The sequence below is a fragment of the Mustela putorius genome, unplaced genomic scaffold (assembly GCF_011764305.1).
Source record: "Mustela putorius furo isolate JIRA1106 unplaced genomic scaffold, ASM1176430v1.1 tig00003845_pilon_pilon_pilon, whole genome shotgun sequence".
In the NCBI taxonomy this organism is placed as follows: domain Eukaryota; kingdom Metazoa; phylum Chordata; class Mammalia; order Carnivora; family Mustelidae; genus Mustela; species Mustela putorius.
Window position 1 is genome coordinate 94154534 of NW_025421998.1, and position 19756 is coordinate 94174289.

Consider the following 19756-nt stretch of genomic DNA (forward strand, 5'->3'; position numbering starts at 1 on the left):
AACTAGGGCAGAGGAGCTGAGAGGCGGTAGACAAGATGGCCGATGACGTCCACAGTCGAGACACTGAAAACCACCAGTGACGCTTATGCTGAGAATATATATGTTATTTCTCAACAAAAATAGGAATGACACACTATCTTTGTGGTTTTCATAATCTTTTTCCTTAACTTTGAAGGAATCTTTCAAGAAATCATGTAAATCATTGCAAAAAACAAAAAAGGAAAACAACCAAACATCCACTGGACGTTTGAGAATTCCTTCAGTTCCACTATTCTTTTCCTCTGAACTCTATAAGGAAGATTAAATTCAATGGACTTCAAACCAGCCCGCTATGTGATGAAATTAAATCCTTGTAAAGCATTAATCCTATTTTTGTAAAACTATTTCTCTTTTAGACTGGCATTCACTGAATATTCATAATGGATAACTTGGTGTTAAAATTTAGAATTTTTTTAAAAAAATCATTTGTACTTTTATATATATTTTAAAAAATAAGCTTTTCCCCATAAACAACAAATTTCATGTTCTTTCAAAGATGACCAAGAAAGACTATTATATAAGAAAATTAAGATGAAAAATTTTAAAACACAGGTATAAAAACATATGTAGAGTCTGGTGCTAAGTATATAATTTTTATAAGTATACATACATATATACCAGAAAAGAGACAAATGTGCCAAAATTTTAATAATGCTTCAGAGATTAGGAATAGATTTCTCTGTTAAAATCTGAAATGAGGGGCGCCTGGGTGGCTCAGTGGGTTAAAGCCTCTGCCTTCAGCTCAGGTCATGATCCCATAGTCCTTGGATCGAGCCCCGCATCGGGATCTCTGCTCAGCAGGGAGCCTGCTTCCCTTCCACTCTCTCTGCCTGCCTCTCTGCCTGCCTGTGATCTCTGTCAAATAAATAAATAAAATTAAAAAAAAACTGAAATGAAATTAGAGTAATAAAAAATGTATAAAATCATGAAAGGTTTTGCTGCTTCTGTTAAAAATTTCTTTCTGTTTACCACAAGTGGTAATAATAACCCCAGATAATAAAGGATTAGGCTTAAGAAGAGTTTATAGAGTCTGTCTGCCTACCAGGGGCAAGCAGGTATTTCCTGTGGTTTAGGGTAAACAAAGATCAGGTAACTGTCAACAGATTATGTCATTAAACAAAACACAAGCTGAAGGCAAACCCATCTGGCTTTCCCTGAAGCTTGAAGGATCTTTAGGACAGAAAGACCCCCCTCTGAGGCATGAAATGTGGCCATGGATGTCCGTGGAAGGCCATCTGCTGCGTGGGCACACAGGCTTCCCCTCGGAGAGCTCCTCACACACACGCCCCCCCACCCCCAGCAGGTGGCACGTCCCTCTGGCCTCCCCACACACGCGTGCAAGCCACGTACCGAACCTGGTTCTCCAGGAAGTGCATGTACCGGTAAAGCAGGGTGTAGGACGGAGACAGGATGCCCACGGACTTCATCCGGGCGCCACGCTCCAGCTCGCTCTCCACAGGCATGTTGGCGAAGCAGGCCAAGCCGAAGAAGGGCCCCTTCCGGAAATAGCTAGAACGGACCCAATGTGTAGTGTCGATCACCATCAGAGAAATTTTGTTCAGCTTCGTGTTCTAATTTGAGATGCAGTCCCGAAGGAGACAAGTAATGGTGTCCAGGGCTCTACCTGACGAAGTTTGGCCTGAACATGGTTTTTAGAGCCACAGGGGAACACTGGTCCAAGCCACTCAACCCCAGAGATGCGACAACTGAGGCGCAAGGAGATTGTGGATGCACCAACGGTCATCCAGCGGTCATCCAGCGGGGGCCAGAACTTGACCTCTGGCAAGCCTGCTGCTCAACACCCCAACCATGGACAGATCCCTCCTCCTCTCTCGCAACACAGCTCATGCCATGAGAGGGAACCAAAACAATGATCCCTCTTCAGGACCATCTGGAAGGGAACTGTTTTATGAGCAAAAACCACATTGATTTTTTTTTTTTCTCACTTCCTGAGTCCTGACACTTTTAACGGGGCACAGGACCAGAGCCGGCCCTTTCTCCTTCCCCTTTCTCATGCTCCTAGCCGAGTTGCAGCCCAATGAGAAGATTCAAGCTACCTCGCTCTGCATTACCGATGTTCTAGCGGTCTGCTCCTCCTCACACCGATCTACATGACACAGGATTACCACCCGGCCTCACTTCAAGCTGGAATTTCAAGTCTGGGGACATAAATGTCTTGAGGTAACCCACACTGAACTGAAAGTCCACTCTTTCAATAAAGCCAAACCTCAAGAGAAGTCTAGTGTTTTCCTACAAGGGAGAGAACGTCTGATAGTTCTTAACGTTCGGGGGTCATGAACCCCACTGAGACTCTAATGAAAGCAGGGGACCTTCTTGTTAGACAACGGATATAAACACAAACTACACCTATACTTGCAGGGCCTTTCCACACTCCCTTGGAAGCCTCTCTGACGAGAGCCCTTACTCTGAAGGGACATGCTGTGAGGAGAGGAAACGGTACACAGAAGACTGACATTCGGAAATACTTACATGAAGTCAGACTGAATTTTATGGGACCCACTGGCCATAGACTTGAACTCAACACCTTCAAGGTCAATATCTTGGGGTAAGCACCATTCCACCATGTTTCCTGCGGGGGAAGGAAGGATCCACGTTAAAAGAAAGTCATTCGAAGAAGAGGGCCTTGTGCAGGAGCTGAGGGCGTCCAGCTGTCCAGCTGCCCGCTGACTCGGCCACCAAGACACTCAAGTGGGTCATCTCATCCGCCACCCACATGCTGGCAGAGTCCCCCGGTTACTCCAAAGTGCCAGGAGACCGGCCTTGAAGAAGCCTTCCATCTCCGCCTTGGGATGGGCACAGACTCCCTTCTAGCACGGATACGGTCTTTGGTGATGTCATTCTGCTTCATCACTTCCGAACCTCCTTCCTTTCAAAGCCTCACCTCCACGGGCGTGTTTTTACCCTCTCCCCCTTTCCTTTCCTTAACCCCCGAGATCTTGCTCCATCTTGTCCTTCTACAGCTACTGACTGACAGACCTAAAACTCTGTATTTTGAGTCACATTTTCATTGACCTCTTTGTAGCATTTGAGAGTTCCTCAAAAATTTCTTCCTCGGGCGCCTGGGTGGCTCAGTGGGTTAAGCCTCTGCCTTTGGCTTGGGTCATGATCTTGGGGTCCTGGGATTGAGCCCTGCATCAGGATCTCTGCTTAGCAGGGAGCATGGACCTCTTTGCCTACTTGTGATCTCTGTCTGTCAAATAAATGAATAAAATCTTTTTAAAAAGTTTCCTTCCTCTTTTCCCTTGATTCCCATGATAGACTACTACGTTGGTTCTTTCCCTGCCTCTCTGATCGAGGTAGCGGTTTCCTTCCTGAACTCTTTCTCCTCTCTCCCCAGGTTAGGCCCACATCCTAGATTCAGCCACTGGTTCTTTGCTTCCAGAATCTTGGGGCCCATTCACTCATCATTAATTACTGAGTTTCTACTGAGCTAGATGTTAGAGCTACAAAGTCAAGTAAGACATAGGCCGTGACCTCAAAGAGATTAGAGTCCAGAGATAAACAAGGAGCACAAATGATTACACTTCCGGGGGATAAATGCCATGACAGAGGAGAACATGGGATTTAGAACGAAGCGGTCATGAGCGTTCATCCGACTGAGACAATCAGAGACCTGCACGGTTAACACTGTTACCCAGAACACTACGGAATATTTACTATTGTTTTCTCGCATATTCATAAATTTTCAAAATAGAATACTAAGCTACGTGTGAGATTTCACTTTTATTTTCTCCTAACAACCTTACTGAGATACAATTCACATACGGTACAGTACACTCACTCAAAGCCCACAATTAGAGGGAGAGTTGTGTAATCATCACATTTTCAACTTTCTCCCATTTACGTATGAGGAAACGAGACATTAAGGAAACGAACGTGCTTAGTCACCCCTAACCAGCTGAGCGGGCACCCTGAAGGGGCTGTCAGGAGTTAAGGGGCCTGGCCTGGCGCCCCCTGCACGGGGCTAGACCAGCCCCCTGGTGGCGGACGGTGGTGTAGCAGGTAAACACACACTTGGGCCAGGGGAGACTTGGCTTCCAGGCTTGGTTTTGCTACAAGCTATTGACCCTTGGTAAAACCTCTTGGAGCCTTGGTTTCCTCATTGCAACGGGAGGGCAATTCAGGAAGCGAGGAGGCTGACTCACCTGTAAGATCGCTCCCAGCTACGTAATTCCCAACTTCAATGAAGGGAAAAAAATAAAAATAAATTCCCGAGCATCCAGTATAAGAGGGATACGAATTCCCTGAAGACAGAGGCTTCCCTCCTGCTCTGAGCACCTGGCACAGGTCTTGGTGTTCCTCATGGACCAGCCTTGGCCAGGTGCGAGAGAAAGTGTGAAATGAGCCCTCCAAAGGCAGAGAAGGGTGGGGAAGAGGTGGGGGGGGCAGGGGCGGGGGCAGCGGAAGCAGCAGGCCTTGGGATGGTCTGTCTGCCCAGGAGTGGGCAGTGGGCTTGTGAGCATAAACGGGGGTGGCGGGGACCGTGGGATTTTTATTTCAGAACAAACTTTCGTAGGCATTAGAATTGCCATCAGGAATGCAGCCAACAGGCCTTACAGATCACTGCTCGGAGCATCAGAGACGCTGTGTGTCCCATCTCCCGACAGATGATCCAGTCTCCAAACACAGCAGACATCACAGAGGGTTACCCAATCCCATAGTCACAGCCTCGGAGCTTTCAAATAGTTTACTTTCAAGAGAGGAATCATGAATCTAACAGTGAGCTAAAACAAAAAGCCTGGAAAGGGGAATTAGTATTTTATAAAACAGGCTAGAATGATATTGTGTGTGTCCAGGTTAAAGGCAAGAAAAAGCACAGTGCACTCTGAAAGAGGGGTGAACTTGGGGATAAAAGTATCCCCATCTTTCCCCTTACCATCCAGGTCTCCAGTCTCTGGAGTTCAGGGGCTCTTTGCCTGTGGAGTGCGTCAGGACCCCCCAGGGAACCTAAAAAGGGCTGGGGCTGACCCCAGAAATACCAGATCATGGTCCCTACCCTCGTGCCATGGAGGTGAGTCTGCTGGTGAGCTCCTGCTTTGGCCTCTGTGTCCACGGCCTTAACCCTTCACGATGGCAGCACATGGCTGGCCTAGGAAGGGACAGCCTGGGACAGAGCTGTGATACCCCTCAGGTAGACTCTGTCTTCCTTTCTCACAGAACCTGCTTCTTCCCGGACCTGTTGCCTTCTCTCCCTACACTAACTTCATCTCTTTCCTCCAACTCGAGGAGGAAATGATCCGTGACTGCTCAGCAACTTGTTAAAACTTTAATTTGACCTATAAGCTTTTTTACTGCAAGTACAGGAGCGCACACAAATCAAAACCAGCTCAGTGAATTTTCCCACAGGCACAGAGCTGTGGAACCAGCACCCAATCAAGCAGAAGAACATCACCTGTGCATCAGAAGCCCCTCTCCACAGGAACTATTATCTTGCCCTCTAACATGGTAAATTAGCTGGGCTGTCTTAAAATGTACATGGATACAATCACAGTTTGTATTCTTTTGTGTCTTCTTTTGCACAATACTTTTTTGCAAGATTCATTCATGTTGATACACAAAGCAATGGTCTGTTCATTTCTCCCTCCATTCTGGCATGTAACACAGTAGCTATTTAACTGCTGGTGCACATTGAGCTTATTTCCAATCCAAAGCCATTACAAAGACACCACTATAAAAATTCCTAGGCTTGTCACCTGGTGAATACATGGGCGGTGGCTTTGTAAGGTGTCGGGCTGCTCAGGTTGCTCAGAATTCCCTTCCTGGTATGTTTCCCGGGGAGACAGGGGATGCAGAAGGGGAGCAGTAGGCATCTTGTATTCACGCAGACGGCTGGTACAGAAACATCGGGCACCTCACGTGCACTGTTACTCATCTGCAGGCCACCTCGATTGAGGGCAGGGTCAAGGTGCAGCCAAGCCTGTGAGTGCTGGACCCACCCTGCCCTGGGTCCTCTCTCACCTTCTCTGACTCCTAAGCCAGGTGCATGTTTGGTTCCATAATGAAGGTCATCGGCTTCATCGGGACACCCACATCATTAAAGTTGGAGGCCGACTGACCTGGAACTCGGGAGTTCCAGCTTCTCTCCATCTTCCAAACCATACACACTCTTCTCTTCCCTAACTGCCTACCCAGTAGAGTTCAAGCTCCGTCATTAGGCAGAAAGACAGCAGCCTCACACAGACTGTCCACCCAGCTCCCACGACTGGGTAAGATCAAATTCTTGCAATAAATCCCTTCAGACATCTCCTAGAGGTTCTGTTTCTTTGATTAGACTTTGACTGACATAATACGCGCACATGTCTGTTGACAACACCCCTAGGAGTAGAACTACTGCAAAAATGTCTACATCATTGCAGACTAAGAAACCTTTAATCATCCCCAAAGCAGCATTTTTCCAAAGCTTATGCTAATAGGGCTTCTGTGAAAAATAAAACAAATTTTTAAAAAAGGGATTTCGGCCAAGTTATCTTAGGTTAAACAAGAATAGACACATTTCTTTACTGCAGAACTTCTCAGAGGCTTTAATGGGTTACTCTGCATTGTGAATTTCTGAGACCTTAATGTTTCCATTTTTTTCCGCCAATAAACCTATTTTTAAGAAGCATCTTAAGGGACTAATTTTATAGAAGGCTTTTTTTTTTTTTTTTTAAGAAAATATGCTAGTATTCAAGGAGGTGCAAGTTGGCCTCAGTACCTACTCTTCCTTTCTTACAGGGAATAGAATACCCTCTATTTAGCCAGGCACGTGGCCTTGCAAATGACAACTGTTTCTCAGTACCTTCTTGCATCTAGGTAAGGCTACATAGGTCGGTTGTAGCCAGTGGGATCTGGACAGAAGTGAGGGGTCTAGTAGCCAAGATACCTCACAGGGCACGTCCGGTCTGCTCCCCTTCCTCCATCCTGCGCCTGGGATGCAGACGTGGTGACAAGCCATCACGAGTCTAGGTCCCCGGATGAGCCCATGGATCAGAGCCAGTGTGCCGGCCCCAGGCCAGCTACCTCCTGTCGCATGACAGAGGAATCAGCTCCTGTCTTGATGAAGCTGCTGTTAATTTGGGTCCCCAGGATTCACGGCCAATTCCACATGTTACTCAATACCACTGACCTGTAGAATAAAGCCCCCACCCCGCAGCCTGGTTCTCAGTGCCACTGTCCTTGCTCCACCGTGCCTGTCCAATCCTCACTGCACAGAAACTCCAGAGACTCAGGCAGAGGGAAGGACATCCTGGGAGAGACATTCTTAACTTCTAGATGGATACAAGTCCCTCAGGGGAAAGTTCCATCAGGGCAGCTAGTGGATCATGAAATGGGCACCAGCTCCACAACATGGCTCTGGGCACAGTTCTCTCTGCCTCGCGGGTCCCCGGAGTGCAGACACACTCCTTGAATGAGAGGAAAGCAGATGATGAAGCTACTATGGTCCTTACCCTCATCTACAGAATCACTGTCTAAGATGTCTCTCCATGGGAGACAGGACTTCTTCAAGACAGGAACTTTGTTTATCTTCAGATCCTAACACAGCATACTGCTTAGCGCAGGACAGGATGGGTTTTAATAACAATAATAAAAGAAAGAAAAACAGCTTTATTGTGGACAAGCATATATATATATTTTTTAAAGCTCATTGATGAGCTTATGTTAATCATCTTCAGGGTAAGGATACTGTGGTTATATAAGAAAATGTCCTTCTTCCTAGAGGGTTTATACTCAAGAGTTTAGGAGTAAAGTATTGTGTCTGCATTTACTTCCAATGGCTCAGGAAAAAAAAATAGTTATCCCTGTATACAGTCTGTTCTGATATGATGCTTGCGGAATTAGAAATGGAGAACAAGGGGCGGCTGGGTGGCTCAGTGGGTTAAAGCCTCTGCCTGGGATCAAGCCCCACATTGGGCTCTCCGCTCAGCAGGGAGCCTGCTTCCTCCTCTCTCTCTGCCTACTTGTGATATCTCTGTCAAATAAATAAATAAAATTTAAAAAAAAAAAGAAGAAATGGAGAACAATGCTGAATTAGAAGTGGATAACAATCTGACCATAGGAAACTTCACATTTCCTTATGCTAAAGATCCAATGCAATTTCAACCAAAATCCTAACAAGTTATTTGTGGGTATTAAAAAAAATTAATCCTAAAGTTTATATGGAAAGGCAAAGGCCCCAAATAGTCAACACAACTGAAGAAAAAGTCAGAGGAATGACACTACCCAATTCTAAGACTTAGTATAAAAAACTATAGTAATCAAGATGGTAATTAGACAAGATAAACAGATCAAGGGAACAGAATACAGAGTCCGGAAATAGACTCATGCAAATACAGTCAGCTGATCTTTGCCAAAGAAGCAGAGGCAATACAATGGAGAAAGGATACTCTTTTAACAATGGATGTTCACAGGCCAAAAAACAATAACAACAACAACAACAATAAAAAAACTAGACACGGAGACACAGACCTTATAACTTTCACAAAAATTGAGTACAAATAGTACACCTAATTGCAAAATAAAAAATTATAAAACTTCTGGAACGTAACACAGGAGATAATCTAAATGACCCTGTTTTTGTTTTTGTTTTAAAGATTTTTTTTTATTTATTTGACAGACAGAGATCACAAGGAGGCAGAGAGGCAGGCAGAGAGAGAGGAGGAAGCAGGCTCCCTCCTGAGCAGAGAGCCCGATGTGGGGCTCAATCCCAGGACCTGAGATCATGACCTGAGCCAAAGACAGAGGCCTCAACCCACAGAGCCACCCAGGCGCTCTGAGTTTTTAGATATGACACCAGGAGCACAATCCATGAAGAAAAAATTGATAAGCTGTACTTCATTAAAATTAAAAACTTCTGATCTGTGGAAGACACTATTAAGAGAATAAGAACAAGCCATATACTGAGAGGAAATATTTGTAAAATATTTTTACAAATTTTTACAAAATTTTAAAAATTATAAAAATTTTTACAAATATAAGATATTTGTAAAGTATTCGTAAAATATAAAATATTTATTAAAATATTTTACAAATATAAAATATTTGTAATATAATATTTGTATATTTGTATTGTAATATAATATTTGTAATAAAATATTTTACAAATATATTTGTAAAATATATATTTGTGACAAATATATTAGTAAAATATTTTACAAATATTTTATATTTACAAATATTTAAAGCCTGATAAAGGCTTAAATCCAAAATAGCCAAAGATTTCCTAAAACATGGGGCAGCTGGGTGGCTCAGTGGGTTAAAGGTTCTGCCTTCGGCTCAGGTCATGATCCCAGGGTCCTAGGATTGAGCCCCACATCCGACTCTCTGCCTAGCAGGGAGACTGCTTCCCCATATCTCTCTCTGCCTGCCTCTTTGCCTACTTGTGATCTCGGTCAAAGAAATAAAAACTTAAAAAAAAAAAAATCTCCTAAAACACACTGAGACAATATAAATACCCAATTTAAAAAATGGACCAAAAAAATCTTTAACAACATGTGTGTATGTATATATAAATACCCCTATATATACATATATGTGCCTTCTGATCTCAGGGTCATGAGATTGGAACAGTGATCTCACCAAACAAGATATACAGATGGCAAATGAGTATAAGAAAAACAGGCTCAAAATTACAGGTCATCAGGGAGTTCCAAATCAAAACAAGATTCTACTACACACCTATTAGAATGGTCAAAATCCAAAACATGGAAAACACCAAATGCTAACAAGGACATAGAGCAATAGAAAATCTCATTTGTTGCCGGCGGGAATGCAAAATGATACAACCACTTCGGAGGACAGTGTGGCAGTTTCTTACAAATCTAAGCATATTCTTACCATATTCTTTTTTTTAATTTTATTTTAAAGATTTTTATTTATTTATTTGATAGAGAGAGATCACAAGTAGGCAGAGAGGCAGGCAGAGAGAGGGGGAAGCAGACTCCCCGCTGAGCAGAGAGCCCGATGTGGGGCTCGATCCCAGGACCCTGAGATCATGACCTGAGCTGAAGGCAGAGGCTTAAACCACTGAGCCACCCAGGTGCCCCCTTACCATATTCTTGATCAAGCAAGCAACCACATTCCTTCAGTTATCAGATGAGTGAAAGCTTATATCCACATGGAAGCCAGCACGTGAATGTTTACCGCAGCTTTATTTATAACTGCCCCAAACTGGAAGCAACCAAGGTGTCCCTCAACAGGTGAGCGGATAAACAAACTGCGGGACATCCAGACAATAAAACACTATTCAGCAATGATGAGCGATCAAGCCACAAAGACATGAAGGCCACGCCAGTGCATATTGCTAAGTGAAAGCAGTCAGTCTGAAAAGGCTACTACTATGCAACGCCAGCTCTGCGACATTCTGGAGACAGTAAAGAGATCAAGGAAGAAGGAAGGAGGAACAGGTGGGGCTCTAAGGATTTTCAGGGCAGTGAAACTATTTCTCTATGATACTGTTACAGTGGATTCGTAACATTGAGCCTTTTTCAAACCCATAGAATGTACCACACAAAGAATAAATCCTAATGTAGACTACAGGCTTCAGTTAACAATGTATCAATACTGGTTCAGCAACTGTAATAAACATCCCACATAAATGCTAGATGTTAGTGACATGGGGAAACTAGATGGGAAGGTAGCATAGGAGCTCTCCCTACCTTCTTCTCAGTTTTCCTGTAAACCTGAAACTGGTCTAAAAAAAAAAAAATTAAATTCATTAACTAAAAAAATAAACTAAGGGATGAATTAACCTAGACTAATGACCCTAGGGTTGGTAATGATATTGTGGTTATATAGGGATATGGCCTTATTCTCAGGAGATTTATCCTAAAGTATTCAGAAATGACATGTTACGATGCCTGGAACGTACTGTCAAATAGATCAGCAGAAAAAGAAGCACCCCTATCTACACAGAGTTAGTTCTGCTAAAATGCTAGCTGAATTTGTTCCAAAGCATTTGATACATTAGGGGACAATCTCATCACAGAGGATTTCCTGTTTGCTGATCCATGATTTTGATCACAAGGGTCACAATGTGAATGCACCCAGCTGAAATAAGCCACACGGAAATACACAGAACTCAGCCCCCTCCACACCTCAAGCCCTCAGGCCTTATCAGAGCCCACCATGTTAGGATATGCACCTGTCATTTCTAGGGTCACGGCTGTCCATCAAACGGCACACAGCCCTGCTTCCACGGCACCATAAATCACAAGCTCGACCCTTCAGACATCCACCTTCATCAGTAAAGACAGGTCTTAAGGTCAAGTGCGATACTTGGAGTATCTATGTATTTCTTAACTAGTTACCAAATATAAAACTGTCCTACCATTTGTATTCGGTTCCCATTTTCTTTTAAACTTGTCACTGACAGCTTTTGAGTGCTATGCCCTGACCCCATCTTCTCCAGAGACCCTGTGACTTTTGCAGCATGTCTTTCCTACACAGTGATTTTTAGGAATGCACGTTTCACATCAGAGCTGAGCAGCGTAAGGATAAAGCAAATGTAGCAAAGCGTCCACAAATGGGGGCAGACCCTAGGTTTGCACTGCACTGCTCCTCCAACTTTTCTAAGGTTTAAAAAATTTGAACATACAAATTGGGGAACATAATGTAAATACTAGGGATGGGAAGAAACAGAAGGTAAGCAGAAAGGACTTTGCAAAAGCAAAATTTAATGGAGGCAACGTGTCATAATAGGGCAATAAAGAGGCACCTTGGCTAAAGGTCATGCTTAACAGAAATGTTACACTATTTGCAAAAGCTGGAAACCAGTTTACGCATACAACTTACAGAGGCTTAAAGGTGATTCTGCAAAACTAAAATCGTTGCATTTAATGCCAGAACCCACCCCCCAACCTCCCCAAATCCTAGCCACCCCAGACTCAGTCTTCCTACTGCAAGCCCTCTGGTTTCCCAAACACTCTCAATGTACTTTAGGGACCCTGCCAGGAAGCAGGGGACAGGAAGGAGTTGACAGAAAGGGCTCATCTGAGGGGCCAGCCATCGAAAAGAGAGGAGTCAACAATGCCAAGTGCCTTCCCCCCTTACTTCTCTCTCCTTCCTCCCTCCTCTTGGCCACCCGCGGACCCACCTCGAGGCCCTGCCTCACCTCTAGCTGCAGAGACAGCTCATAGGGAAGGGCCACGTGGGGCCAAGTGCATTATGTACATCCAGCCAGCCACTCAATAAATATTGGCAGAGGAGAGCTTGGCAGCAAGTGCCAGGAGCTGGGCTCATACAAAGGCAAATATGTCCCTGTTGAAAGGCACCAGGACTGCCCAGCTTATTGGGCAGGCAGCTCAGTCACCCCGGGGCAAGGAAGCTAGAGGGCAAGGCTGAGGCTGGCTGTGGATGGACAGATGGTTGGAACCTGCCAGTCCCAAGTGAGGAAGGTCAGCCCGCAGCTGTGTGCACACCAGTGCCTCCCAGGGCGGATGCTCGAGGAGCTCCTGGGCTCGCTAAGACATACTCGCTCCTGTCCCCGACAAGAAGGACCGCCTCTGTCTTCTTTCCGCTTCCATGCAAGGGGCCTTTGGCAACCGGTGCTCCTCTCGGGGAGAGCAGACCTCTGCTGCTGCTGCTGCCTGCTAGAAAGTTCAGCTCAAAATATTTCAAGTAGAACAAGATCTTAGCCAAAATGATCTCACGTGACTTTCCTTCCTCCTCCTCCCTCCTGTTGGGTGGTTCCCAATCAAGCATTTCCTCTTGAACACAGGGGAAGGGAAGGGAAAAGAAAGACAAAAACAGAGAGGGAGACTCTTAACTCAGAATAAACTGAGGTCCCAGACGGGGCGGGGGGTAGGGGGTTGGGGTCACTGGGTGACGGGCAGTAAGGGTGGCACACGATGTGATGAGCACTGGGTGTTATATGCATCTGATGAATCAATCACTGAACTCTACCTCCGAAACGAATAATACACTACATGTCAATTAAATTGAATTTAAATGGAAAAAAAAAAAAAAGGATTTCCTCGTGAAGTCCTCACATTAGAAGCAGTGGCTGTGTCCGCTCACACTCCTGTCCCGGCTCCTTCTGACCTCAGGAGCTCAGCTTTGCAGCCCTCTTTCTTCCTCAACATATACCTTGGGTTTTTTTGTTTTTGTTTTTGTTTTTTTTAACCTGGTCCACCAGCTCCTGCTCATCAGCGTACAGACATTCGCTAATTCCGGTCAGGAAGTAAAAAGGAATCTTGTCTCCAGAAGAAAGGCAGGAATCCAGGGATACTTGTAGTCCCTACACCACATTCCCTTCCTTTCCTAGGGGGCCACCAAATGCCAGAGAAGGAAGAAACCTCAAAAGACTCCAAACACCAGAAAAGGAAACAGCCTCTATCGACTTTCGGTCTTAAATGCTTTTAAATAGTTTTAAAACCACCTGGGATGAGAGTAAGCGCCAAGCAAAGAAGAGTCAGTATAAAGAAACCTAAGGCAGGAAGAAATCAATCCTGGTGATTTCAAGTCAGCCCCTAGGCCAGTTCATGGCTAAATTCCAATGCATTAATTTCAGGTGGGAAAACCATGCCATTTCATGGACCCTGTACCATGTTACCCTGACAGCAGTGTGTGGAGGGCGGGCAAGGTCCCGGAGACCCAGCTCACCGCTGGGCTCTGCCCTCTCTGCTCCATGACCTGAGAGGACTGAACGGCTCAGTGCATCTGCTTTTCTCACCATGCCAGTGACGAGCAGTGTTGGAAGGATCAGAGGTCAGGTCGCTGAAGCCTCCAGCCCAGCTCCCGGCCACAGCGGGCACCCCATAACTGGTGGGCACGATGGCTCCCATTCCTGCTTTACTCTCTTATCTTTTAAGCAAAGAAACAGAATTCACAGCAGATGGCCACAAACGGACTTCTCCCTGAAAACCACAAGCAGGTGAATCACCATTAGCCAAGAAGATTCTGCCAATGTGGGATTAATGAAATGAACCACAACTGTATTCCACTGACATTTGAGGGAACTACTGAGAAACGATGTGGCGTGGTTACTTGTTCCAAGGACCTGGTTGGTTGGCAGAACAGGCCTTCTCTTTGCCCTTTGAGCTGGCTATTCTCAGGACTGCTCTTTGCATCTCAAAATTATGTTCCAAATCTTCCTTTCTCCTTCTACTTGGTCACCTCCCCAGACACGGCTGGAGCCATTTACTGTCTGCTCAAGTCAGGTGACCTGGGCAGTGCTCCAGCCTTGTGTCTAGGACACCTACCTGGCTCAAATCTGCTGTGTCCCCTCATCTCCGCTGTTGTAAAAGAAAATTCTTGCATTGTGTGGACTTCATGGAGAATGTATGGAGGTTAAAATTAGTGGGAGTATCTTAAACACACTCACTTGACATAAACAGGAGCATTGAGATGAAATTAAACAGGTGTTCAAGACTTCCCCCAGAGTCCTCCTGGGAGCCCTCCCCAGCAGCCTAAGGCAAACACAGAATGCACAGGAATTCCCCCCAGCCTCCCCATGAAATAACAGTGTTGGGGGTGTGATGTAGCCTTTTAAAGCAGATCTCTTATCAAGAAACACTCCAATGAGTCACTGGTGTCAGACTCTGTGTCCAAAGACTTATCTGCCACAGGCCCACACACAAGTGGGCAGAAGTACGAAAATTTTACTAGAAACTCAAAGGACGAAATACAAATTAAAAATCCGGGCTCGAATCATGGGTTGAACACAATGAAAAAACAAGATTCTGGCTTCCAAACCTCTCCCACCTGGCTTGCATAGTTAGCATCTGGGCCTGGTGTCAATAGCATCTTTGTAGCCCAGATGGCCAGCACCGCCATCCTAAGGGCTCCCAGCTCCAGGGAGAGGCTGAATGAGGGAGGGAGGGAGAGGGGGAGAGAGCGACGTGTGCACCTCTACTCCACTCGAACCCAAAGTCCTTAGTCCTTATGTCATTTATAGATGGACCAGCATAATTGTCAAGCCATGAATCCACAGAAAATCACATTCTTTATGCCTCTATCTTCTTCTCTGATTCTTCCTTACAGATGCCCAGCCGAAAATCTGTATTCAGAAGTACAAAAGAACTACTGTCTCACTGCCATAGTCTGCAAATCACTCGGCGTATTCCTGCCAGATGTGTGCGCGCCCGTGTGCACACCCACCCACACCCTAACAAGGCCGCACTCCTCCCTCACACCCTCTTCCAACCACTCCCGCAGCACAGGCCACGCCCACCCCACAGGTGCACCACAGCTGTGCAATTCTCTCCTCCTGTACCTTCTCTCTCGCCCTCTTGTGTGCACAGGTGCCAACCGGGACATACGCCAGGTGGGAAGCTGAATGAAATCGCCACGGGCCGGGCAGTAAATGACTGGGTAGGTCTGGGGAGAAGGGAAGAGCTTCTAGGGAAGGGAACAGGACACAGGTGGAAGAAACACGGGGTGGGGGGAGTGGAGAGGTACGCAGGAAAGAGAAAGTCTAGACAATTTCTCCCACATGAGAAACTGTGATGTGTTCTGGACACATCTGTGATGTGTTCTGGATTTTTGTAAAGAAGCCAGTATTCACTTTATTATTTTTGGTATAACAGGCTAAGGAAGGACAAAAGTCTCAGTGGGCCCAGGTTACTAGCACTATGCCCTAACCCACTGAGCCACCTGACCAAGAACACCAAACTCAAACCAGGAGACATAGCCTGGTCCTGTGACCGTCCCCAGCTCACGGGGCAACAGAGGACGGGCATCTCAGCTCTCTAGACCATGACTTCCTCACCCACCACACAAGGGACAGTGCAGCTCTGAGTCCTGGTGGACCCCCGGGGGATCCAGAAACTTCCACTTTGGGAGATGTACCCTGTAATTTTCACTTCACAGAGGACTATCCGAGTACTCTTACCGGACGTCAAGTGCCATCCTGGACTGCGAAAGATGACAAAAGAGAGGTACGTTAAATGGCAGGGAATAACAATGCTTTCCGAAAAAACCAAAAAACCACCAACCAAAGGGAAACACTCATTCTCTTCCCTGACCTCTCCCATGGCTCCTTCCCTTCCTCTCCACTCCCTGGACACGGTAATGATAAAAAGTTGGGGGACAGAGGGTCAGGCAATGCAGTACACCACAAAGAACACTGGAGTTAGAGTCGAGGGTGGACTGGCTAGTTAATAGCTCCAAATGACTTCCGCATCCTTGGTCTGCTTGCTCCTGGATGCCCTGGGCATCAATGATGCTCACAGTTACATGAAACGCCACTGAGAGTAAAGGCCTGCGCTGTGTCCAAGTATCAGTTACAATCCCTTCTTTCCACACTAACCTTAATCTGAAAACCATGCCATAGACTCACCCTTGTATGTACCTACATCACACCATCACACTTACAAATATTCCATATACCCAAACCTGGCCAAACCACGGTCACAGCTGGGACCGACAAAGCAGCGGAAGGGTCCCAGCTCTGCTGTGCTCCTCGATGTCATCAACTCCATCTGTGGTTAGTGTAGGATTTTTTTTTCTCCTTCCCCCTCCCTACACTCTGCTGCCGGAGCTACCACTGCTGAATCAGACCCTTCGGTGTTCCCTTGCAGTTTCTTCTAGTGATCCTTCCTCGTTTCCCAGAATGAGTCTCACGCCTGCATCTATTCACCTGTAGGTGATGGGGTAGGGCTTAGGGAATATTATTAGTTAATACAAAGTATCTGTTTTTGTCTAGCAAGAAGGATCAGTTTGGTCAAAAGAGTACCTTTTCAAATTAATGGTATCTGGGAGTCCTAATCATACCAGTCGACCAGGAGGTGTTTAAAAAAAAAAAAAAGGAAGAAAATACCAGTATGTACTACAGGTAGAAGAGGTCAGTACTATCTCATGGAACTTCAGTCAGTCAAGCGTGTATGAGTGCACTGTGATGTGAAATTAACTTCCAACAGTGAGTCACCGTCAAAGAAGTGTCAAAGCCCCAGGGCTAAGGAACAAAAACCAGTCAGAAAGGCCTAGTCCCTGCACCTGCTGGCCCTCTGTCTTTCTGAGTCTTGCTGGTTTAGAATCCCTGGCCCTAGTTAGGTGACCCAGCCAGGTAACTGTGTCTTCCGGCACCTGAAGATCCCAACACTTTCCCCATGGCAGCCCACACACGGGGCTCGAGCACCAGGAGGAAGCAGACCTTGTCTTCTCACTAACAGGCACTCTGCATTCCAGGACTCCGATGGGGAGTTAGGGTCAGAAAAATGCCTGGGTTTCCTAAAACCCCATAACAAGGACTACCAGCCCTGCTTCCTTCAGTGCTGAGAGCAGGTGCGCTGGGGCTTCACGCCGCTCACGGCCGCCTGAGAATTTCCGAGGAAGCGTATTCACTCACTTTTGACCCCCCATGAAGTCTCTTACCGTCCACTTGGACACTCTGTGGGTGGCTAAGTCCAAGATTATTTTAGATAACCCTTTAATTCTCCAAATCAACCAGGAAGAGTCTACTTGAGGAGGCTTCTCCTTTAATCCGTCTCCAGCTTAATCCCTCAGTCCCAACCCTTAATGCTCCCCGCACGGATTCCTCAAAATGTGTTGTCAGAGCGAGTGAACTTGGCTGCCTGGAAAGTTACCGTGCGGGGAGCGATGGGGAGCGATGGGGAGCGAGGGCGGGGCAGCAGAGAACCTGGGAGCTCGGTACAACCCGTTACAGGAGTTCACCTGGGGGGCGTTTCTGCTCTGGATGGGAGAAAAAAAAAACCTTTCCGCAAAGCAACAAAACAAAAGCCAGCGCGCCCGTGGCCGCACACAGGATCGGCCAGCATTGGAGAAGTGCAAACAAGGCTGTGGGGAGGGGGCGCGGACCGCGGCTCTGCCGGGAGGCCGCGGGACGGGAGCAGAGGGGTCCGGAGGGCGCAGGGAACAAAGCCCCGCGTCCCGCGCCCAGACCTCGCGGGGGCACTCGGCTCGCTCGGACCGAGCCCGCCGGCGGGGTGTGTGTGGGGGGGTGCAGGTGTGTGGGTGCGGGTGCGCGCGCAGCGAGCCCCTCCCCCCGCCGCCCCCAAAGCCCCGGGGGTGGACGACCGTCTCCCGCCCCCCGCCCCCCTCCGGAGCGGCTCTCACCCGAGCGGGGATCGAAGGTGACCACGAACACGGCCACCACCTGGTCCTCCTCCACGTCGCCGAGCTCCAGGCGCCCGGGCTGCAGCAGCACCTCGGAGGCGCCCAGCTCCTCGGGCTCCCGCCTCCTGGGCGGCTCCGCGGCGGGCCGGCCGCCCCCGCGGCTGCCCCATCTCCGGCCTCCAGCCTGCAGCTCCGGGGCCTGCGGCGGGGACACGGCGGGGCCCTCGGCCCAGCGCAGCAGCGGCGCCGCGTCTCCCCGCTCCACCATGGCGAAGCGAGGAGGAGCCGCGGGCGGCGAGGGGCGGGCGCAGGGGCGGGCTGCGGGAACTCCCCTCGCCGGGCCGGGCCGGGCCGCCGCACCGCCCGAGGCCGCACCTGCCCCGCGCCGCCCCGCCCGCGCGAGTCCCGCGGCCGCCCCACCCGCTTCGCCGAACTGCGTGCGGAGTTTGGCTTCACGGCTGCATGTGTGTGCCCGCGTACAGGAGATGTCCCGTGGCACGGACGCGCGTCCACCTGGCTCCGTCCACCTGCGCTGGGCTGACGTGCCTTCTCACCTAGGATCCCGTCGGATAACTGTACCACCGTGCGTGTCTACACGCCATCATTATTTTTGTCATTACCCTGGTCATATGGACCGTGACAAAAATGTGTTACATAATCCTGGAAGTGCGGCTAAAGCTAGCGCTGGGCTGGGAAGTGAAGCAGAAGAGGCAGCCCCGGCCGTTCTGATGGTATTTGGACTTGGGCCTGGCTTCCCGGAGCTGTGGGCTTTGGTATTTGGCCGGAAGTAGTTGTGTCTCTAACCCACTCTGCTGTGCCCTTGACCGAGCTGGATAGTGCCCAGCCCTGGCCTTCACCGGACCCTGCCCCAGGCTCATCCGTTTGGGTGACCAGGTCTCCAGAGAGAGTGGTGGATGGTCACTTACTTGGCCTTGGGGTTGGGAGCAGGAGGTGGAGGTAAAAAGATAAACGATGAAAGCAGTCCCCTTTCTTAAAGCTAAATGTTGCATAAATAGATTATTGTTATGTCATAGATTTTGACCTGGAAGCGGCAGCCCTGGGCAGTCACTGACCATCTCCTTGGGCAGAGCGGTGCAATTGTATCATCATTGTATCTCTGGCACATAGGATGGGGAGTCTTCATCAACACCCCCCAGGGGACAGCCCCTGCATAAATCCCCTGGGCCCTTCTGAGAGCAAGCCAACTGCTGGGCCTTCCTGAACCTTGGATGAATCTGGTATCCAAACAAGTCTCCCTCCCCGCTTCATGCTTTCTTATTCTAATACCTATTCCTATTATTCCCACCTCCTCTGATTACTTAGTGCTGATACATTCAAAGGGTGAGGCATTCGAAATAGTATTTCTCAATATAAAAGTGGGGTTTCCTAGAAAATCCATAGTCAATTTCCAAAACCATCACTTTCGGTTCTGACTTGTCTTTCTCCCCGGAGGAACTTCTTTTTCCTGATCTTTTGTATTAACTCCATCCTGAACCCCCTTGTTTCATACCTTCAAGCTGTGTATGTACCAAGAAATAAACTCATAGTCTCTATACTATATTCATCCTATATATATATATGTCCTATATATAATTTGCTATGTAAACAGAAGCCTCAGACATCCCAGCCTTAAACCTAGAGCCTTTCCCAGTCTTCGTTTATATGTGTGTATAATATAGCTCAACTGCCCTCCGTGTCTACCATC

General features: G+C 47.5%; 1 protein-coding gene across 4 annotated transcripts in view; it reads right to left on the reverse strand.

The window, feature by feature from the left end:
• Positions 1-18372, reverse strand: part of DENND11 (DENN domain containing 11) — a 53082-nt gene extending 34710 nt beyond the window's left edge. For 2 of the 4 annotated variants that reach the window (XM_045063076.1, XM_045063077.1), the window contains exons 1-3: positions 18052-18372; positions 2530-2629; positions 1390-1548 (exon numbers count right to left, since the gene is read on the reverse strand). In XM_045063076.1, the coding sequence (XP_044919011.1) occupies positions 1390-1548; positions 2530-2629; positions 18052-18319 (527 nt within the window). In that variant the 5' untranslated portion in view covers positions 18320-18372. Of the gene's footprint in view, positions 1-1389; positions 1549-2529; positions 2630-13708; positions 13897-18051 lie in introns of those variants that run through there. The other 2 variants (XM_045063075.1, XM_045063078.1) reach the window with 2 other exon arrangements.
• Positions 18373-19756: the final 1384 nt, after the last annotated feature.